Genomic DNA, 21,517 nt, shown 5'->3' on the forward strand with positions numbered 1-21,517 from the left:
AGAAAAATAGATTTTCACTTCCGTCCACCAGAACTGTTTTCTTTTTCCTTAAAAGGAATTGATCACTTCTGCTGGCAATAATATGTTTATTGAAGAGCAAAATTGTAGAGGCAGATCACAAATAAGAACATGTTTCAGAGTACAATATGTGAGGCCAAGTGCGGTGGCTCATGCCTGTAATCCCAGCACTTTAGCACTTTGGGAGGCAGAGGCAGGTGGATCACTTGAGATCAGAAACTTGAGACCAGCCTGGCCAACATGGCGAAACCCTGTCTCTACTAAAAAAATACAAAAATTAGGCTGGGCGTGGTGCCTCACATCTGTAATTCCAGCACTTTGGGAGGCTGAGGTGGGCGGATCATGAGGTGAGGAGTTCGAGACCAGCGTGACCAATGTGGTGAAACGCTGTCTCTACTAAAAATACAAAAAAAAAAAAAAATTAGCTGGGTGTGGTGGTGCGCACCTGTAGTCCCAGCTATTGGGACGCTGAGGCAGGAGAATCGCTTGAACCCGGGAGGCAGAGGTTGCAGTGAACCAAGATCACGCCACTGCACTACAGCCTAGGTGACAGAGTGAGACTCCATCTCAAAAAAAAAAAAAGAGTACAGCACATGAACTTGGACCTATATGGGGAGCACTAAGCCTTCAGTTGCAAAGTCATAGGAGATTTCTTACTTGATAGATAGAAATGCATGTCTATTAAAGTCTTGTTGGTGAAATTAGTATAATAACATCTGACTGAGGATAGGTGTGCTATTTTACTGATGATCTTTTATATTTATAATGATAGTTATTTACATATAAAACTAAAGCAAATAAGTGAAAAAAGTTTATATTTTCTTTTGATCTTATAGGATGTAGATGATTTCTTTGAGCATGAACGAACATTTCTTTTGGAATATCATAACCGAGTTAAGGATGCATCTGCTAAATCTGATAGAATGACAAGATCCCACAAAAGTAAGATTTTTCTGTGGCTAAAGCTTATATCTTTTAATGGAATAATTATAAAGTTCATATTATAGTTTGAAAAAGTCTTAATATAGAGCAGTAGTTCTCAAACTGGTCTGTTGGAGCCTAGGCTCCATGGCCCTTTTATAGTGAGCCTGTGAGGTCAAAACTATTTTCAGCTGGGCACAGTGGCTCACGCCTGTGATCAGGACACTTTCGGAGGCTGAAGCGGGAATATCACTTGAGCCCAGGAATTGAAGACCAGCCTGAGCAACAGAGTAAGATCCTGTTTGTATTGCACCAGCCTGATATAAAAAATAAAATTAGCCAGACGTGGTGGTGCACGGCTGTGGTCCCAGCTACTAGGAAAGCTAAGGTGGGAGGATGCCTTGGGCCTGGGAGGTCGAGGCTGTAGTGAGCTGTGATGGATCGTACCACCATACTTCAGTCTGGGTGACAGAGTGAGACTGTCTAGACAGCAACAAAACAACAACTATTTTTATAATGATACTGTGATAGTTTTTGCCTTTTTCACCATGTTGACATTTACACCGATGATGGATAAAGTTGCTGCTGCGTAATTACATACAAATCAAGTCAGTGGCAACAAACTGGACGAGTAGTCTCTATATTCTTTCCGGCCATGCACTTGCTTTTTTTTTTTTCTTTGAGACGGAGTCTCTATCGCCCAGGCTGGAGTGCAGCGGTGCAATCTCAGCTCACTGCAACAACCTCAGCCGCCCAAGTTCAAGCAGTTCTCCTGCCTCAGCCTCCCAAGTAGCTGGGATTACAGGCACCTGCCACCGCGCCCGGCTAATTTTTGTATTTTTAGTAGAGATGGGGTTTCACAGTCTTGGCCAGGATGATCTTGAACTCCTGACCTCATGATCCACCCGCCTTGGCCTCCCAAAGTGCAGGGATTACAGGCGTGAGCCACCGCACCCGGCCACTTGCAATTTTTAAGACATGTGACTTTCGCTTAAGAATGCCCTTGATGAAACAGTAAAAATTGATTGTAATCTCTACCCTTGGGTATACATTTTTAAATATTCTGAGTGATGAAATAGGAGGTGTGCATAAAGCACTTTGGCTACATACTCAAGTATGATGGTTCTCTAGAAAAGCATTTTGGTGATTGAGTTGTGATTGAACTAGCTAATTTTTTCATAGAACACTACTTTTACTTTAGAGAATGACTGATAAACTATGTTTATGAATATTTGGCAAATGTTTTCTCAAAAATCAACTAATTATTTAAATTAGAGGAACCTGGCCAAAAATCCATCAGTTACTTCAAGGAAAACAAAGGTAGTATTTGTTGCCAATGATAAGTCAAGCTTCAAGCAGTAATTCGAATTTTGGAAAACTTTATCTCTCTGACCATGAGCTTACTTCCCAATAGATACTGGACTAGTAGTCTGTATGTTCTTTCCTGCCATGCACTTGCAATTTTTTTTTTTTTGAGGTGGAGTCTCTGTTGCCCAGGCTGGAGTGCAATGGTACAATCTCGTCTCACTGCAGCCTCTGCCACTGCCATTGCCAGGTTCAAGCAATTCTCCTGCCTCAGACTCCCAAGTAGCTGGGATTACAGGCGCCTGCCACCGTGCCCGGCTAGATAGGCCAATAAAGACCTATATAGAGATTGATGATGATACTAGTGAATGTGATTTTTTAAAAAATTGTACATTGAATTGTGTCACCACTTAGAACATCTGCATAATTCATTGGACCAATGTTTTCTAAATGGCCAAGTGCATAATGCTACAAAATCATATATGTAAAAGAACCACTCAAAGTGCAAAATAGACCAGTGAGGGTTTTTTTTTTTAACAGCTTTGTTGAGTGTAATTGATATCAGTAAGCTGCAGTAATCAAAGTGTACAATTTGGTAAGTTTTGGCATGTGTGAAATCCTTACCACAATCAAAATAATGAACACACACATCACCCCCAAAGTTTTCTTGTGGCCGTTTGAAATCTCTCCCTCCTGCCCTATCCCCAGGCAGCCACTGATCTGCTTTCTGTCACTATAGATTAGTTTGTATTTTCTAGTATTTTATATAAATTGAATCATACAGTATGTATTCTTTATTGTCTGGCTTTGAAACTCAACTATTTTGAGATTCATCCAAGTTGTTGTGTATATCGATAGTTCATTTCTTTTTGTTGCTAAGTAGTGTTCCATTGAATGGATATACAACAATTATTTATTTCTAGCTTTGGCTATTACAGATACAATTTATGCGAGCCATTTCTGTATAGCTTTTTGTACGGACATGCTTTCTTTCTCTTGGGTAATACCTAGAAGTAGAATGCCAGAGTCATGTGGTAAATGAATATTTAACTTTTTAAGAAACTACCAAATTTTTTTTCCACAATGGTTGTACCATTTTGCATTCCCACGAGCAGGGCATGAGAGTTCCAGTTGCTCCACATCTTTGCCAACAAGGATAGTCAGTCTTTTTTTTTCCCCCAGTGGAATTTGAAGTCTTTTTAACTTTATTCAAGTAGGTCGGTGGTAACTCAGTGTGGTTTAGATTTGTATTGTCCTAATGACTGTTGAGGTTCAACATCTTTTCTTGTGTCCTTCTTCCTTCAGCTTTATTCTTTTTTTTTTTTTTGAGACGAAGTCTTGCTCTGTCGCCCAGGCTGCTGGAGTGCAGTGGCGGAATCTTGGCTCACTGCAAGCTCCACCTCCTGGGTTTACGCCATTCTCCTGCCTCAGCCTCCCGAGAACCTGGGACTACAGGTGCCCGCCACCACGCCCGGCTAATTTTTGGTATTTTTAGTAGTGACAGGGTTTCACCGTGTTAGCCAGGATGGTCTCAATCTCCTCACCTCGTAATCTGCCCACCTCAGCCTCCCAAAGTGCTGGGATTACAGGCATGAGCCACTGCTCCTGGCCCCAGCTTTATTCTTGTTGTTGTTGTTTTTTGTTGTTGTTGTTGAGACAGGGTCTCGCTCTGTCACCCAGGATGAGTGTATTGGTGCAAACATGGCTCACTGCAGCCTCAATCGATCCTTCCACTTCAGCCTGCCAAGTAGCTGGGACCACAGGCATGCGCCACCATGCCTGGCTAATTTTTGTTGTTGTTGTTGAGGGGGTAGAGACAGGGTCTTGCTATGTTGCTTGGGTTGGTCTTGAACTCCTGGACTCAAGCAGTCCTCTCACCTTGGCCTCCCAAAGGGCTGACATGAGCCACCAGACTCCATTTTTTTTTCCCTAGACAGAGTCTCTGTCTATCCAGGCTGGAGGGCAGTGGCACAATCTTGGCTCACTGCCTGCCCCCCGTCTCCTGGGTTCAAGTGATTCTCATGCCTCGACCTTCCCCATAGGATTACAGGTGTGCGTCACCATGCCTGGCTAACTTTTGTATTTTTTTTTAGAGATGGGGTTTTGCCATATTGCCCAGGCTGGTCTCGAACTCCAGGTTTGAAGTGATCCGCGCACCTCAGCCTCCCAAAGTGCTGGGATTACAGGCGTGAGCCACTGCACCCAATCCCAACTTTATTATTTATCACAGTTGTTTTTGACCCTTCTTAGACTCTTTATGTTTTCTTTGTTTTTTGTTTTGTTTTGTGTTTTTGTTTTTGTGAGATAGTCTCATTCTGTTGCCCAGGCTGGAGTGAGTGGCGTGATCTCAGCTCACTGCAACCTGCACCTGCTGGGTTCAAGCAGTTCTGCCTCAGCCTCGTGAGTAGCTGGGATTACAGACACATACCACCAAGCCTGGCTAATTTTTGTATTTTTAGTAGAGATGGGGTTTCACCGTGTTGGACAGGCTGGTCTCAAACTCCTGACCTCAGGTGATCTGCCCACCTTGGCTCCCAAAGTGCTGGGATTTACAGGCGTGAGCCACCGCCCTCAGCCCTAGAATCTTTGTATTTTCTTTTTCCTTTTTTTGAGACAGAATCTCACTCTGTCACCAAGACTGGAGGCTGGAGTGCAGTGATGTGATCTTGGCTCACTGCAACCTCCGCCTCACAGGTTCAGGCAATCCTCGTGCCTCAGCCTCCCGAGCAGCTGGGACTACAGATGCATGCTACCACACCTGGCTAATTTTTGCATTTTTAGTAGAGACAGAGTTTTGCCATGTTGGCCAGGCTGGTCTTGAACTCTTGACCTCATGTGATCGACCTGCCTCAGCCTCCCAAAGGAGGGAGCGATTACAGGTGTGAACCACTGCCCTCAGCCCTAAAATCTTTATATTTTCATATGAATTTTAGAATCAGCTGTCTTTTTCAACACAAGGGCCTGCTGGGATTTTGATTGGGATTGTGTAGATTCTATAGATTAATTTGGAGAGAACTGGCATCTTAACAATATTGATCCTTCTGATACATTAATATAGCATATTTCCGCTGAGTCGGGTCTTCGTTAATTTATCTCAGCAGTGTTTTGTAGTTTTCATTGTATAGATCTTATACATCTTTAGTCAGATTGGTTCCTGATTTTTTTTTTATGCTATTATAAGTGTTATGTTTTATTAGGCTGGAGACAGTGACTCAAACCTGTAATTCCAGCACTTTAGGAGGCTGAGGTAGGTGGATCGCTTGAGCTCAGGAGTTCGAGACCAGCCTGAGCAACATGGTGAAGCCCAATCTTTGCAAAAAATAGGCCGGGTATGTTGGCTCATGCCTGTAATTCCAGCACTTTGGGAGGCTGAGGCAAGGGGATCACCTTAAGTCAGGAGTTCGAGGTCAGCCTAGCCCACATGATGAAACCACATCTCTGGCCGGGCGCAGTGGCTCACACCTGTAATCCCAGCACTTTGGGAAGCTAAGGCGGGCCGATCACAAGGTCAGGAGATCGATACCATCCTGGCTAGCACGGTGAAACCCTGTCTCTACTAAAAATACAAAAAATTAGCCGGGCGTGGTGGTGGGCGCCTGTAATCCCAGCTACTCAAGAGGCTGAGGCAGGAGAATGGTGTGAACCTGGGATGCAGAGCTTGCAGTGAGCTGAGATTGTGCCACTGCACTCCAGCCTGGGTGACAGAGTGAGACTCTGTCTCAAAAAGAAAAAAAAAAAGAAACCCCATCTCTACTAAAAATACAAAAATTAGCTGGGCATGGTGGCATGCCCCTGTAGTCCTAGCTACTTGAGAGGCTGAGGCATGAGAATCGCTTGAACCCGGGTGGTGGAGGTTGCAGTGAGCCAAGACCCCACCACTGCACTCCAGCCTGGGTGGCAGAGTCAGGCCTTATCCCTCCCCCGCCAAAAAAAAAAAAATTAGCCAACCGTGGTGGCATGTGTCTGTGGTCCCAGCTACTTGGGAGGCTGAGGTGGGAGAATCACTTGAGCCCAGCAGCTTGAGACTGCAGTGAGCCGTGATCATGCCACCGTGCTCATGCCTGAGCAACAGAGTGAGACCCTGTCTCCAAATAAATAAATTTTGTTTGTTTGTTTGTTTGTTTTGAGATGGAGTCTAGCTCTATCGCCCAGGATTTTTGTCTCCAAAATCTTATATGCCCTTTTTTTTTTTTTTTTTTTGAGATGGAGTCTCGCTCTGTCGCCCAGGCTAGAGTGCAGTGGCACGATCTTGGCTCACTGCAACACCTCCCGGGTTCACGCCATTCTCCTGCCACAGCTTCCCGAGTAGCTAGGACTACAGGTGCCTGCCACCACACTCGGCTAATTCTTTTGTATTTTTAGTAGAGATGGGGTTTCACCATGTTAGCCAGGATGGTCTCAATCTCCTAACCTCATGATCCGCCTGCCTCGGCCTCCCAAAGTGCTGGGATTACAGGCATGAGCCACCGCGCCCGGCCATGTTATGTTTTTTAAAATTTCAATTTCAAATTGTTCTTTGCTAATACATAGAAACACAGCATTTTTTTTCAATATTGATCTTATATCCTGCAACCTTGCTAAATAAACTCACTTATTAGTTCTAGTAATTATTTTGTAGATTCCTTAGGATTTTTACATAGATGATCATGTCACGTCTATTAATGAAGAAAGTTATACTTCTTGCTTTCCAGTTTTTTTTTTTTTTTTTTTTTTAAGACAGAGTCTTGCTCTGTTGCCCAGGCTGGAGTGCAGTGGTGTGATCTTGGCTCACTGCAACCTCCGCCTCCCGGGTTCACGCCATTCTCCTGCCTCAGCCTTTCAAGTAGCTGGGACTACAGGTGCCCACTAACATGCCCGGCTAATATTTTGTATTTTTAGTAGAGACGGGGTTTTACCGTGTTAGCCAGGATGGTCTTAAATCTCCTGACCTCATGATCCACCTGCCACGGCCTCCCAAAGTGCTGGGATTACAGGCATGAGCTACTGCGCCCGACCTCCAATTTGTTTTTTTGTTTGAGACGGAGTCTTGCTCTGTCGCCCAGGCTGGAGTGCGGTGGCGTGATCTTGGCTCACTACAACCTCTGAGTCCTGGGTTCAGATGATTCTCCTGCCTCAGCCTCCGGAGTAGCTGGGATTACAGGCGTGCGCAACCACACCTGGCTGATTTTTTTATTTTTGGTAGAGATGTGATTTCACCATGTTGGCCCGGCTGGTCTCAAAACTCCTGACCTCAGGTGATCTGCCTGCCCCAGCCTCCCAAAGTGTTGGGATTACAGGCATGAGCCACCATGCCTGTTGCTTGCATTATTTTCTTTACTAAAGTGTCTCATATTACACATTGTTTGAGAGGTAATTGCTCAGTAAGTATTTTTAAATCAATGAATAGGTATACTAAATTCTTAAAACTTTCTCCATAGGTGCTGCAGATGATTACAATAGAATTGGTTCTTCATTATATGCGTTAGGAACTCAGGATTCTACAGATATATGCAAGTAAGTGTTCTAATTTAAAACGTGAAATAGGCTGGGCGCGGTGGCTCACGCCTGTAATCCCAGCACTTTGGGAGGCGAAGGTGGGTGGATTAAGAGGTCAGGAGTTCAAGACCAGCCTGACCAACACGGTGAAACCCCGTCTCTACTAAAAATACAAAAATTAACCAGGCAGGGTGACACACACCTGTAATCCCAGCTACTCAGGAGGCTGAGGCAGGAGAATTGTTTGAACCTGGGAGGCAGAGTTTGCAGTGAGCTGAGATTCCACCTTTGCACTCCAGCCTGGGCAACAGAGTGAGACTCCATCTCAAAAAAAATAAATAAATAAAACATGAAATATAGCTGGGCACAGTGGCTCATGCCTGTAATCCCAGCACTTTGGGAGGTGGAAAACCTGAGGTCCGGAGTTCAAGACCAACCTGGCCAACATTGCTAAACCCTATCTCTACCAAAAAATACAAAAATTACCCAGATGTGGGTGGTGTGTGCCTGTAATCCCAGCACTTTGGGAGGTGGAAAACCTGAGGTCCGGAGTTCAAGACCAACCTGGCCAACATTGCTAAACCCTATCTCTACCAAAAAATACAAAAATTACCCAGATGTGGGTGGTGTGTGCCTGTAATCCCAGCTAGCTACTCGGGAGGCTGAGGCACAAGAATCACTTGAACCCAGGAGGCGGAGGTTGCAGTGAGCCAAGATCATGCCGCTGCACTCCACCCTGGGTGACAGAGCAAGACTATCTCAAAAAATATATATGAAATATAAATAAAGCAGAGAAAATTTTCTATTGGCAGCCTGGATGCACACAATACTTTTGGTTTTTGTTTTAGTTTTTGTTTTGAAACAGGGTCTTACTCTGTCACCCAGGCTGGAGTGCAGTGGCACGATCATGGCTCTCTGCAACATTCTCCTTCCACGTTCAAGCAGTTCTCCCACCTCAGCTTCCAAAGTAGCTGGGATTACAGGTGCCTGCCACCATGCCTGGCTAATTCTTGTATTTTTAGTAGAGATGGGGTTTCACCATATTGGCCAGGCTGGTCTCAAGCGCTTGACTTCAAGTGGCCTGCCCGACTCAGCCTCCCAAAGTGCTGGGATTACAGGTGTGAGCCACTTCTCCCGGCCAACAATACTTCTAATACAAAACTTTTGGAATATTTTTGTCAAAACACATTGATAATAAGGACCTCCTTTAAAAACTTGGGTTGAGGGCTGGGCATGATGGCTCACGCCAGTAATCTCAGCACTTTGAGAGGCCAAGGCGGGCAGAACACCTCGGGTCGGGAGTTTGAGACCAGCCTGACCAACATGGAGAAACCCTGTCTCTACTAAAAATACAAAATTAGCCAAGTGTGATGGCAGGTGTCTGTAATCCCAGCTACTTGGGAGGCTGAGGCAGGAGAATCGCTTAAACCCAGGAGACGGAGGTTGCGTTGAGCCGAGATCACAGCGTTGCACTCCAGCCTGGGCAACAAGAGCAAAATTCCGTCTCAGAAAAAAAAAAAAAAAAAGAAAAAACTTGGGTTGATATTTTTTCTTCTCCCCTTCTGTCCTATTTTTTAAATCTGAGAAATAAAAATCGACTTTACTCTCTCTCTCTGTATATATATATTTTTTTCTTCCTCCCCAACTGTGTTTTATTTATGAAAATGGGCTGATTTGTGTGTAAGAAAGTGGAAGAACCGAATTTATGTTAGAGTGTTCTTAAGTTTTGATAAAGCTTATAAATAAGAACTGCCATTTGGGAATTAGAATATATATGTATGTATGTATATGTGTTTATGTATTTCATTGGAGGTGAAATTGATTCTGCCACCCGCCCCACGGAAGACGGTGTCTTGCTCTGTCACCCAGGCTGGAGTGCAGTGGCGTGTTCTCTAAAAACACAAAAATTAGACATGGTGGTGCACACCTGTAATCCCTGCTACTCGAGAGGCTGAGGTGTGAGAATCACTTGAACCTGGGAGGCAGAGATTGCAGTGAGCCAAGATCACACCACTGCACCCCAGCCTGGGCGACAGAGCAAGACTTGGTTTCAAAAAAACTAAAAACTAAACATATTTTTAAGCAGGAAAACTATTTTCATAGTCTATGCCTTTCTCTAAACCACATCCTTGACCTTTTCTCTAGTATATTCTGTCTCAGATATTTAAAAGTCACGCTTTTTGGCAAAGCAAGGTATGATAGCTTACACTAATTAAAATGCCACCAGCCGGGCACAGTGGCTCACACCTGTAATCCCAGCACTTTGGGAGGCCAAGGCAGGTGAATCACCTGAGGTCAGGAGTTGGAGACCAGCCTGACCAACATGGAGAAACCCCATCTCTACTAAAAATACAAAATTAGCCTGGCGTGGTGGCGCATGCCTGTAATCCCAGCTACTCATGAGGCTGAGGCAGGAGAATTGCTTGAACCTGGGAGGCAGAGGTTGCAGTGAGCCGAGATTGCGCCATTGTACTCCAGCCTTGGCAACAAGAGAGAAACTCCATCTTAAGAAAAAAAAGCCACCTTCCCAAAGAGTTAATTCTTCTTATCAGGAAGAAGGAAAAAAGTCAACCTTGCCATCTGTTCTCTAACGTAAATCTGTCAAAGCAAGTTCTTCTGAGTGAAAGCAAAGTTCATAAAATTGTTTTTGCTTTGAGTAGTATTTGCCCTAATTCATTTATGATGTCATTTTAATTACATATTTTACAGAATACTTGAACCTGTGCCCTTTTTTTCTTTTTGAGAGTGGGTCTTGCTGTGTGGCCCAGGCTGGCATACAGTAGCTATTCGCAGGTGCAGTCATAGAGCACTGCAGCCTTGAACTCCTGTGCTCAAGCAATCCTCTTGCTTCAGCCTCCTGGGTAGCTGGGACCACAGGTTTGCGCCAGAACTGGGTGACAGAATGATAGTCCATCTCAAAAAAGAAAAAGAAAAAAATGAATAACCAATTTCTACTTAAGAATTTATTTTCACTTTTAACTAAATAGTTTATCTGTCAAATGCTGATACCAACTAAAAAATATCCCAGCACCAGACTATTTTTTTTGTAGTTGTTCTTGAGACGGAGTCTCGCTCTGTTGCCCAGGCTGGAGTGCAGTGGCTCAGTCTTGGCTCACTGCAAGCTCCACCTCCCGGGTTCACACCATTCTCCTGCCTCAGCCTCCCAAGTAGCTGGGACTACAGGCGCGTGCCACCACGCCAGGCTAATTTTGCTTTGTATTTTTAGTAGAGACAGTGTTTCACCATGTTACCCAGGATGGTCTCGATCTCCTGACCTCATGATCCTCCCACCTCAGCCTCCCAAAGTGCTGGGATTACAGGCATGAGCCACCGCACCCGGCCAAACACCAGACTATTAAAGGGTAGTTTAATTACAGGATTGCACCACCGTGCCCCACTAATTTTTTGTATTTTTAGTAGAGATAGGGTTTCACTGTGTTGCCCAGACTAGTCTCAAACTCCTGGCCTCAAGTGAGCTGCTTGCCTCAGCCTATTTGCTAAAATGAATCTAGATAAATTTTGTTGGCTGGGCACGGTGACTCATGCCTGTAATCCCAGCACTTTGGGAGGCCAAGGTGGGCAGATCACTTGAGGCCAGGAATTTGAGACCAGCCTGGCCAACATGGCGAAACCCCATTTCTACTAAAAATACAAAAATTAGCCAGGCTTGGTGAGCACCTGTAATCCCAGCTACTTAGGAGGCTGAGGCAGGAGAATCGTTTGAACCCAGGAGGTGGAGGTTGCAGTGAGATGGCGCTACTGCACTGCGGCTGGGGCAAGAAAGCGAGATTCAGTCTCAATAACAACAACAACAAAAACACGTTTAATGTATGGCTTAGGCTGTCATCTTGAAATGGGGCCCAGCACTCTGGCTCACACCTGTAATCTCAGCAGTTTGGGAGGCCACGGCGGGCAGATCACTTGAGATCAGGAGTCCAAGACAAGCCTGGACTCAAGCCATCCTTTCACCTTAGCCTCCCGAGTAGCTGGGACTACAGGTGTGCACCACCACACCTGGCTAATTTTTAACCAGGTGAAAATTTGTCTCTACTAAAAATACAAAAATTAGCCAGGCATGGGGGCAGCTGCCTGTAATCCCAGCTACTCAGGAGGCTGAGGCAGGAGACTCACTTGAACCCAGGAGGCAGAGGTTGCAGTGAGCTGAGGTTGTGCCGCTGCACTCTGGCCTGTGCAACAGAGCCAGACTCTGACTCAAAAAAAAAAAAAAAAAAAATCAGGGCCGGGCGTGGTGGCTCACACCTGTAATCCAGCACTTTGGGAGGCCGAGGCAGGCGGATCACGAGGTCAAGAGATCAAGACCATCCTGGCCAACATGGTGAAACCCCGACTCTACTAAAAATACAAAAATTAGCTGGGCGTGGTGGCGGGCGCCTGTAGTCCCAGTTACTCGGGAGGCTGAGGCTGGAGAATCGCTTGAACTCGGGAGGCAGAGGTTACAGTGAGCTGAGATTGCGCCATTGCACTCCATTCTGCGCAACAAGCGTGAAACTCCATCTCAAAAAAAAAAAAATCAAATGAACAGATAGTCTATCTGTAAACAGATTTCAAGTAATCTGTTTTATTGGTAGAAGTACAGGGAGATTTTTGTCAAACTAAATGAAGTCTGCAGTTAATAAGGCTATTGAATATAATTGCAATGAGACAAGGTGTTATTAATATGGTTTGGGAGCATATTCTCATACATTTGAAATGGAAAATTACTTTGAATGTAGCATATGATGAAAATATTTTCCTTTCCAGGTTTTTTCTCAAAGTTTCAGAACTGTTCGATAAAACAAGAGTAAGTACTAAATTATAGAGATACACTGCATAATATTGTGCCCAGAGAGAGCTCACGTTAAAGGTTTTTACCACAATTCAGAAAATTTTTTTAAAAGAGTGATCACTATTGGCCAGGCACGGTGGCTCGTGCCTGTAATCCCAACACTTTGGGAGGCCAAGGGGGGCGGATCACGAGGTCAAGAGATCAAGACCATCCTGGCCAACATAGTGAAACCCTGTCTCTACTAAAAATACAAAAATTAGTTGGGCGTGGTGACGCATGCCTATAGTCCCAGCTACTTGGGAGGCTGAGGCACAAGAATCGCTTGAACCCGGGAGGCCAACGTTGCAGTGAGCCAAGACTGCACCACTGCACTCCAGCCTGGCGACAGAGCAAGACTCTGTCTCAAAGAAAAATAAAAAGAGTAATCACTGTTAACCGTTTGGCGATTTAAATCTCTGCATGTGGTAATATTTAACTTGCTATGGTTCTGTTTAACTCTATTGAGGAAGATGAGTGTACTTCAGAAGGATGATGAAACAGATTTGGATTCCATTGGGAGTTTTTCAGGAAATTCCATTTTCTGTTATTGCCTTTAAGTATTTGTATAAAAATTCATATTCTTCTGTGTGCAGTGACTTAACGCTTGTAATCCCAGCACTTTGGGAGGCTGAGGCAGGAGGATCTCTTGAGTCCAGGAATTTGAGATCAGCCTGGTAAAACATAGCAAGACGCTGCCTCTACAAAACGTTTAAAAATTAGCTAGGTGTGGTGGTGCAAACCTGTAGTCCTACTTGGGAGGCTGAGGCAGGAGGATGCTTGAGCTCAGGAGTTTGAGGCTGCAGTGAGCTGTGACCGTGCATCTGCACTCCATCCTGGGTGACAGAGTGAGACCCTGTCTCTAAAAAAAAAAAAAAAAAAAGGAATCCCTCCTGGAACAGATAAACAAATTAATTAAATACTATATACCAATAAGAATAAAGGAACCAGGCCAGGTGGGTCACGCCCATAATGCCATACATTGAAGGGTGAGGTGGGAGGATCAGTAGAGGCCAGGAGTTCGACCAGCTTGGGCAATGTAGCAAGACTCCCTCTCTACAAAAGTTACCAAAAATTAGCCAGGCGTGGTGGCGCGCAACTGTAGTCCTAACTACTTGGGAGGCTGAGGCAGGAAGATTCTTGAGCCCGGGAGGTCAAGGTTATAGTGAGTTATGATTGTGCCAGTGTACTCCAGCCTGGGTGACAGAGACCCTGTATCAAAGAAAGAAAGAAAATGAATAGAAAATTACCAGCAACCTAGATGCCCTGTCTCCTCCTCATCTCCTCAGCTGCCTTTCAAGGCACTGCCAGTGAGATTTGGGTTTTTTGTTTTGTTTTTTGTTTGTTTGTTTGTTTTTGAGACGGAGTCTTGCTCTTTCACCCAGGCCGGAGGCTGGAGTGCAGTGGCACGATCTCGGCTCATTGCATCCTCCGCCTCCCAGGTTCAAGCAATTCTCTTGCCTCTTGAGTAGCTGAGATTACAGGCATGTGCCACCACGCCAGGCTAATTTTTGTATTTTTAGTAGAGATGGGGTTTCACCATGTTGGCCAGGCTAGTCTCAAAGTCCTGATGTCAAGTGATCTGCCTGCCTTGGCCTCCCAAAGTGCTGGAATTACAGGCATGAGCCACTGTGCTCGGCCCAGCCCGTTTTTTATTTTTATATATAATATAAATGCATGTGCAACATGTATTATTTTTCTTTCTTTTTTTTTTTTTTGGTACAGACAGGGTCTTGCTATGTTGCCCAGGCTGGTCTGAAACTCCTGGCCTCAGGCAGTCATTCTGCCTCAGCCTCGCAAAGTGCTGGAATTACAGGTGTGAGCCACTGTGCCCGGCTTATATTCTTTTATGTCTGTTTCTTGTACTCAACATTATATTCATAGGATTAAACCATGTTGTTGCACATAGATGTAGTTCCTTTATTCTTTTTGTTTTAGAGACGGAGTCTCACTCTGTCGGCCAGGCGGGAGTGCAGTTGCATGATCATAACTCATTGTAGCCTCAAACTCTTGAGCTCAAGCATCCTCTTGCCTCAGCCTCCCAAGTAGTTAGGACTACAGATGTGTGTTACCATGCCTGGCTAATTTTTGTAGAGAGGGAGTCTCACTACATTGCTCAGGCTGGTCTTGAACTCCTTGCCTCTTTTGATATTCCTGCCTCACCCTTCAAAGCATTGGGATTACAGGCATGAGCCACCTGGCCTGGTTCCTTTATTCTTCTTGTGGTATAGTATTTTATTAATTTGTTTATCTGTTCTACTGTTGATAGGCATTTGGATAGTTTCTAGTTTGGGCTTGTTTATAACAATACTGCTAAGATTATTCTTGTATATCTTCTGAACACAAGTATACAATTCTGTTGGGTATATATAACTAGGAGGGGAATTGATGGATCATATGATAACTATGTGAAAAGCTTCAGCAGAAACTGCAAAACTTTCCCATAATGATTGTACCAATTTGCATGCCCACAAGAATGAGTATGAGCATTTAGGTTGTTCTACAAGCTTGTTAAAACTTAGTATTTTACCTTTATAATTTTTGTCATTCTGGTAGGTGTATAGTTGTTTTAGTTTAACCTTTTTTTTTTTTTTTTTTTTTTTTTTGAGATGAAGTCTCGCTCTGTTGCCAGGCTGGAGTGCAGTGGCGCGATCTTGGCTCACTGAAACCTCCGCCTCCCAGGTTCAAGCAATTCGCCTGCCTCAGCCTCCTGAGTAGCTGGGACTACAGGTGCACGCCTCCATGCCCAGCTAATTTTTGTATTTTTAGTAGAGATGGGGTTTCACCATGTTGGTCAGGGCGGTCTTGATCTCTTGACCTCGTGATCCGCTCACCTTGGCCTCCCAAAGTGCTGGGATTACAGGCATGAGCCACCGCACCTGGCCCCTTAACTTTTTTTTTTTTTTTTTGAGACAGATCTCACTCTGTCACCCAGGCTGGAATGCAGTGGCATCATCTTGATTCACTGCAACCTCCACCTCCCGGGTTCAAGTGATTCTCCTGCCTCAGCCTCCCAAGTAGCTGGGATTACAGGCACACATCACCATGCCCAACTAACTTCTGTACTTTAGTAGAGATAGGTTTCACCATGTTGGCCAGGCTGGCCTCGAACTCCTGACCTCAAGTATTCCACCCACCTCAGCCTCCCAAAATGCTAGGATTACAGGCATGAGCCTTATTAAGGTGCCAGCCTTACTTTAATTTTTTATTTTGACGGTAATTTCAGACTTACAGAAAAGTTGCAGAAAATAGTACAAGAATCCCTGTAATGCATCATCCAGGTTTCTGAATATTAACATTTTCCCTTTTGTATTTTTGTTTGTTTGTTTGTTTTGAGACAGGGTCTTGCTCTGTCACCCAAGCTGGAGTGCAGTGGCACGATCTTGGCTCACTGCAACCTTTGCCTCCTGGGCTCAAGTGAGTCTCATGCCTCAGCCTCCCAAGTACCTGGGATTACAGGCATTGCTGCCACTCCTAGCTAATTTTTATGTAGAGACGGGGGGGGTGGGGTTTCACCACGTTGGCCAGGCTGGTCTCAAACTCCTGACCTCAAAATCAAATGATCCACCTGCCTTGTCCTCCCGTAGTGCTGGGATTACAGATGTGAGCCACTGCACCTGGCCAATATTAACATTTTCTACATTGCTTAAAGTTCTTACATTCCAAAAAGTCCGTCTTCATTCTGTGTCCTTTATGCATACCTGTCTCTTTTTTTAGTATAAGAATTATTTTTAATATAGTCAATACTGTTACTAATGATTCCCCCTTAATGTCATCAAATATCCAGTATATACATTTTCCCAATTGTCTCATAAATGGCTTTTTATTATAGTATAGCTTGTTTGAGTCAGGATACAAACAAGGTCCCATATATTGCATTTGGTTGATATAATAAATTTCTTTTCATCCTCTGTCCCGTCATACTGAAGAGCTATCTTTTTAGTCTGACTTGGCTACTTCCCCTTCCATCTCACCTCAAACATACCACTTCTGGTTATTACTCTGTGGTGTCTTCAGGCACATTTTACTAAAGCTTTGACTGCATTTTCTGGCTGTCCTCAGCAGGAGGATTAGATTGAATTACCTAGTCTACCATTGCAAGCCTTCATTCCTTTAAAATTGTGTGTACATATCAATTACAATTGAAATGAATAGAGGCTGGGCACAGTGGCTCACATCTGTAATCCCAGCACTTTGGGAGGCTGAGGTGGGTGGGTCACCTGAGGTCAGGAGTTCGAGACCAGCCTGGCTAACAAGACAAAACCCCGTCTCTACTAAAAAAAAAATACAAAAAAATTAGCCAAGCTTGGTGACGTGCACCTGTAATCCCAGCTACTAGGGAGGCTGAGGCAGGAGAATCGCTTGAACCCAGGAGGCCGAGGTTGTAGGGAGCTGAGATCATGCCACTGTACTCCAGCCTGGCAACAGAGCAAGACTTTGTCTGAAAAAGAAAGAAATACCTAGAAAGTTTTTTTTTGTTTTGTTTTTTGTTTTTTGAGACAGTCTCTCGCTCCGTCACCCAGGCTGGAGTGTACTGGCTCAATCTTGGCTCACTGCAACCTCAGCCTTCTGAGTAGCTGGGATTACAGGCATGCACCACCATGCCTGGCTAATTTTTGTATTTTTCGTAGAGACGGGGTTTCACCATGTTGGTCAGGCTGGTCTCGAACTCCCGACCTCATGATCCGCCTGCCTCGGCCTCCCAAAGTGCCGGGAATACAGGCATGAGCCACCATACCCAGCCTGAGAAAATATTAATGAAGGTAAAAGATCATATTGAAACTCATTATAGAGTCTGACTGGGCATGGTGGTTCACACCTGTAATCCCAGCACTTTGGAAGGCTGAGGCAGGAGGATCATTTGAGGTCAGGAGTTTGAGACCAGCCTGGCCAACATGGTGAAACCCCACCTCTACTAAAAATACAAAAGTTAGCCAGGCATGGCAGTGCATGCCTGTAATTCCAGCTACTCGGGAGGCTGAGGCAGGAGAATTGCTTGAACCTGGGAAGCAGAGGTTGCAGTGAGCCGAGATTGCGCCACTGCATTCCAGCCCAGGTGACAGAGTAAGACTCTGTCTCAAAAAAATATATATATATATATGGTGTCCTTCCATAAACTCATGAGTCTCATTTGATCTGATCTTTTTTCTGTTCATTTTATGTGAGAGTTGCAAAGAAAAGTAACAGGCTAGTAGAAGCAAAAAGGGAAGGAAAGCTCAATAAAATAGGAATGGATACTATCAATTTTTTAAACTATAATAATAGTTAAAATTAAGTAGGAAATTAAGTAATTAAGAAGGAAACCAGGCCGGGCGCGGTGGCTCACGCCTGTAATCCCAGCACTTTGAGAGGCCGAGGCGGGCAGATCACGAGGTCAGGAGATTGAGACCATCATGGCTAACATGGTGAAACCCCGTCTCTACTAAAAAATACAAAAAAAAATAGCCGGGCGTGGTGGCGGGCGCCTGTAGTCCCAGCTACTCGGGAGGCTGAGGCAGGAGAATGGCGTGAACCCAGGAGGCAGAGCTTGCAGTGAGCTGGGATCGCACCACTGCACTCCAGCCTGGGTGACAGAGCAAGACTCTGTCTCAAAAAAAAAAAAAAAAAGAAAAACAACAACAAAAAGAAGGAAACCACTGAGAGCAGAATGTAGTTGTTGATTAAATATTCAATTTTTTCCTTCTTTTCAGAAAATAGAAGCACGAGTGTCTGCTGATGAAGACCTCAAACTTTCTGATCTTTTAAAATATTACTTAAGAGAATCTCAAGCTGCTAAGGTAATTTTAATCTTTTTTTAAATGACCCATTTTACAAACAGCCATTTCTTGAGTTTGTTAGACTTCAGATTGTTAATGATGATTTATCTCCTTTATATGATTTTAAATTATATTTTCAAATATGAATTTTATTTCTCCTTTTAGAAATTGTATATATGTGTATAATTGTACATATTTCATGTGGGAAACCCCACATAAAAGTCTTCTCTTTATTATACTTCTGATATAATCTAGAACTTTAAAAAAATGAATTTGTGGTCAGGTGTGGTCGCTCATGCCTGTAATCCCAACACTTGGGGAGGCCGAGGCCAGAGGATCACCTGAGGTCAGGAGTTCAAGACCAGCCTGGCTAGCATGATGAAACCCTGTCTCTATTAAAAATACAAAAATTAGCTGGCATGGTGGCGGGTGCCTGTAGTCCCAGCTACTTGGGCGGCTGAGGTGGGAGAACCACTTGAACCCGGGAGGCGGAGGTTGCAGTGAGCTGAGGTTGCGTGCCATTGCACTCCAGCCTGGGCAACAAGAGCGAAACTCTGTCTCAAAAAAAAAAAAAAAAATTGAGGCCAGGGGTGGTGGCTCATGCCTCTAATTAATCAGCACTTTGGGAGGCTGAGGTGGGTGGATCACCTGAGATCAGGAGTTCGAGACCACCCTGGCCAACAATGGTGAAACCCCATCTCTACTAAAAATACAAAAATTAGCCGGGCATGGTGGTGGGCACCTGTAGTCCCAGCTACTTGGGAGGCTGAGGCAGGAGAATTGCTTGAACGCAGGAGGTGGAGGTTGCAGTGAGCAGATATCACGCCATTGCACTGCAGCCTGGGCAACAAGAGTGAAACTCTGTCTCAAAAAATAATAATAATAAATAAAAACAAAGAAAAAGAAAAAAGCAGGAGCTGGCCGGGCGCAGTGGCTTACGCCTGTAATCCCAGCACTTTGGGAGGCTGAGGTGGGTGGATCACCTGAGGTTGGGAGTTCGAGACCAGCCTGATCAACATGGAGAAACCCTCCGCCTTAAAAAAAAAAAAAAATGAATTTGGTATATTTCTTCAGGTAAAATGTCTTGGAAAACAAAACCCTGGAATAACAGTTGTATTGCTAAAGGATTTCTTTCTTTTTTTTTTTTTTTTTTTTTTTTTGAGATGGAGTCTCACTCTGTCACCCAACTGTAACCTCTTCCTTCTGGGTTCAAGCGGTTTTCCTGCCTCAGCCTCCTGAGTAGCTGGGATTACAGGCTTGTGCCACCACACCCAGCTAGTTTTCGTATTTTTAGTAGAGGCGGGATTTCCCTATGTTGGCCAGGCTGGTCTCGAACTCCTGACCTCAGGTGATCTGCATGCCTTGGCCTCCCAAAGTGCTGGAATTAACAGGCATGAGCCACATACTGCAAAAGGATTTCTCTTTTTCTCTTTTTTTTTTTTGAGGTGGACTCTAGCTCTGTTACCCAAGCTGGAGTGCAGTGGCATGATTGCAGCTCACTGCAGCCTCCGCCTCCCGGCTTCAAGTGATTCTCCTGCCTCAGCCTCCCAAGTAGCTGGGATTACAGGTACCCGCCACCACGCCCGGCTAATTTTTGTATTTTTAGTAGAGATGGAGTTTCACCATATTGGCCAGGCTGGTCTGGAACTCCTGACCCCGTGATCCCCCCACCTCGGCCTCCCAAAGTGCTGGGATTACAGGCATGAGCTACCACACCCGGCCGCAGAAGGATTTCTGATTTGGTCTATGCAAGTCCTCCATTGAGCATGAGAGTGCCATAAAACAAAAATATGCTTTTTTATAAGGCAACTCATGTTTCCTTTTAAAAGGCCATGTGCTCCTGGGCGCAGTGGCTCACGCCTGTAATCCCAGCACTTTGGGAGGCTGAGGAGGGTGGATCACAAGGTCAGCAGTTCGAGAGCAGCCTGGCCAACATAGTGAAACCCCGTCTCTACTAAAAATACAAAAATTAGCCAGGCATGGTAGCAGGCACCTGTAATCACAGCTACTCCAGAGGCTGAGGCAGGAGAATTGTTTGAACCCAGGAGAGGGAGGTAGGTAGCAGTGAGCCGAGACCACGCCATTGCATTCCAGCCTGGGCGACAAAGCGAGACTCCATCTCGAAAAAAATAAATTAATTAATTTTAAAAAAAAAAGCTGTGTGCAAGACTAGAACACTAACCAAAAACAATTTTTTTTTTTTTTTTAAGGCAGAGTCTCACCCTGTTGCCCAGGCTGGAGTGCAGTGGCATGATCTTGGGTTATGGCAACCTCTGCCTCCTGGGTTCAAGCCATTCTCCTGCCTCCGCCTCCTGAGTAACTGGGACTACAGGCACTCGCCACCATGCCTGGATAATTTTTGTATTTTTAGTAGATACGGGGTTTCACCATGTTGGCCAAGCTGGTCTCAAACTCCTTACCTTAAGTGATCCACCAGCCTCAGCCTCCCAATGTGCTGGGATTACAGGCGTGAACCATCCCGCCTGGCCTCAAAAAGTTTTTTTGGCTGGGTACTGTGACTTATGCCTGTGATCTCAACACTTAGGGAGGCCAGTGTGGGAAAATCACATGAGGCCAGGAGTTCAAGACCAGCCTAGGCAACAAAATGACATTCTATGTCTACAGAATATTTTAAAAATTAGCTAGGCCATGGTGGTGTGTTCCCGTAGTCCCAGGGGAGGCTGACACAGGAGGATTGCTTGAGCCCAGGAGTTCAAAGCTGCAGTGAGCCGTGATTGCCACTGTATACTGTTGCCTGGACAACAGAGTAAGACCTTGTCTTTTAAAAAAGTTAACACGAGGCCGGGCGCGGTGGCTCACACCTGTAATCCCAGCACTTTGGGAGGCTGAGGCGGGTGGATCACGAGGTCAGGAGATCAAGACCATCCTGGCTAACACGGTGAAACCCCGTCTCTACTAAAAAATACAAAAAATTAGCCGGGCATGCTGGTGGGTGCCTGTAGTCCCAGCTAGTTGGGAGGCTGAGGCAGGAGAATGGCATGAACCCAGGAGGCGGAGCTTGCAGTGAGCCGAGGTCGCACCACGGCACTCCGGCCTGGGGGACAGAGCGAGACTCCATCTCAAAAAAAAAAAAAACCCAAAAAAAAACAGAAATAACTGAAAACTTAGTGGATCAGATAACACAAATTCAATGTTAATTTGTGAATTGAGATATTGTACACAAAATTCCCACCTGATCACTGATGCTGATAATTTTTAT

At 44.9% G+C, this 21,517-nt stretch overlaps 1 protein-coding gene across 2 annotated transcripts in view; it reads left to right on the forward strand.

Annotated features, from left to right (window-relative positions):
- SNX6 (sorting nexin 6) overlaps positions 1–21,517 on the forward strand; it is a 69,224-nt gene that overhangs the window by 36,364 nt on the left and 11,343 nt on the right. For both annotated transcript variants that reach the window (XM_019009937.4, XM_055361310.2), the window contains 4 exons: positions 855–960; positions 7,662–7,737; positions 12,481–12,520; positions 18,232–18,318. In XM_019009937.4, the coding sequence (XP_018865482.1) occupies positions 855–960; positions 7,662–7,737; positions 12,481–12,520; positions 18,232–18,318 (309 nt within the window). The remainder of the gene's footprint in view (positions 1–854; positions 961–7,661; positions 7,738–12,480; positions 12,521–18,231; positions 18,319–21,517) is intronic.

Source organism: Gorilla gorilla, chromosome 15 (assembly GCF_029281585.2).
Source record: "Gorilla gorilla gorilla isolate KB3781 chromosome 15, NHGRI_mGorGor1-v2.1_pri, whole genome shotgun sequence".
Lineage (NCBI taxonomy): Eukaryota > Metazoa > Chordata > Mammalia > Primates > Hominidae > Gorilla > Gorilla gorilla.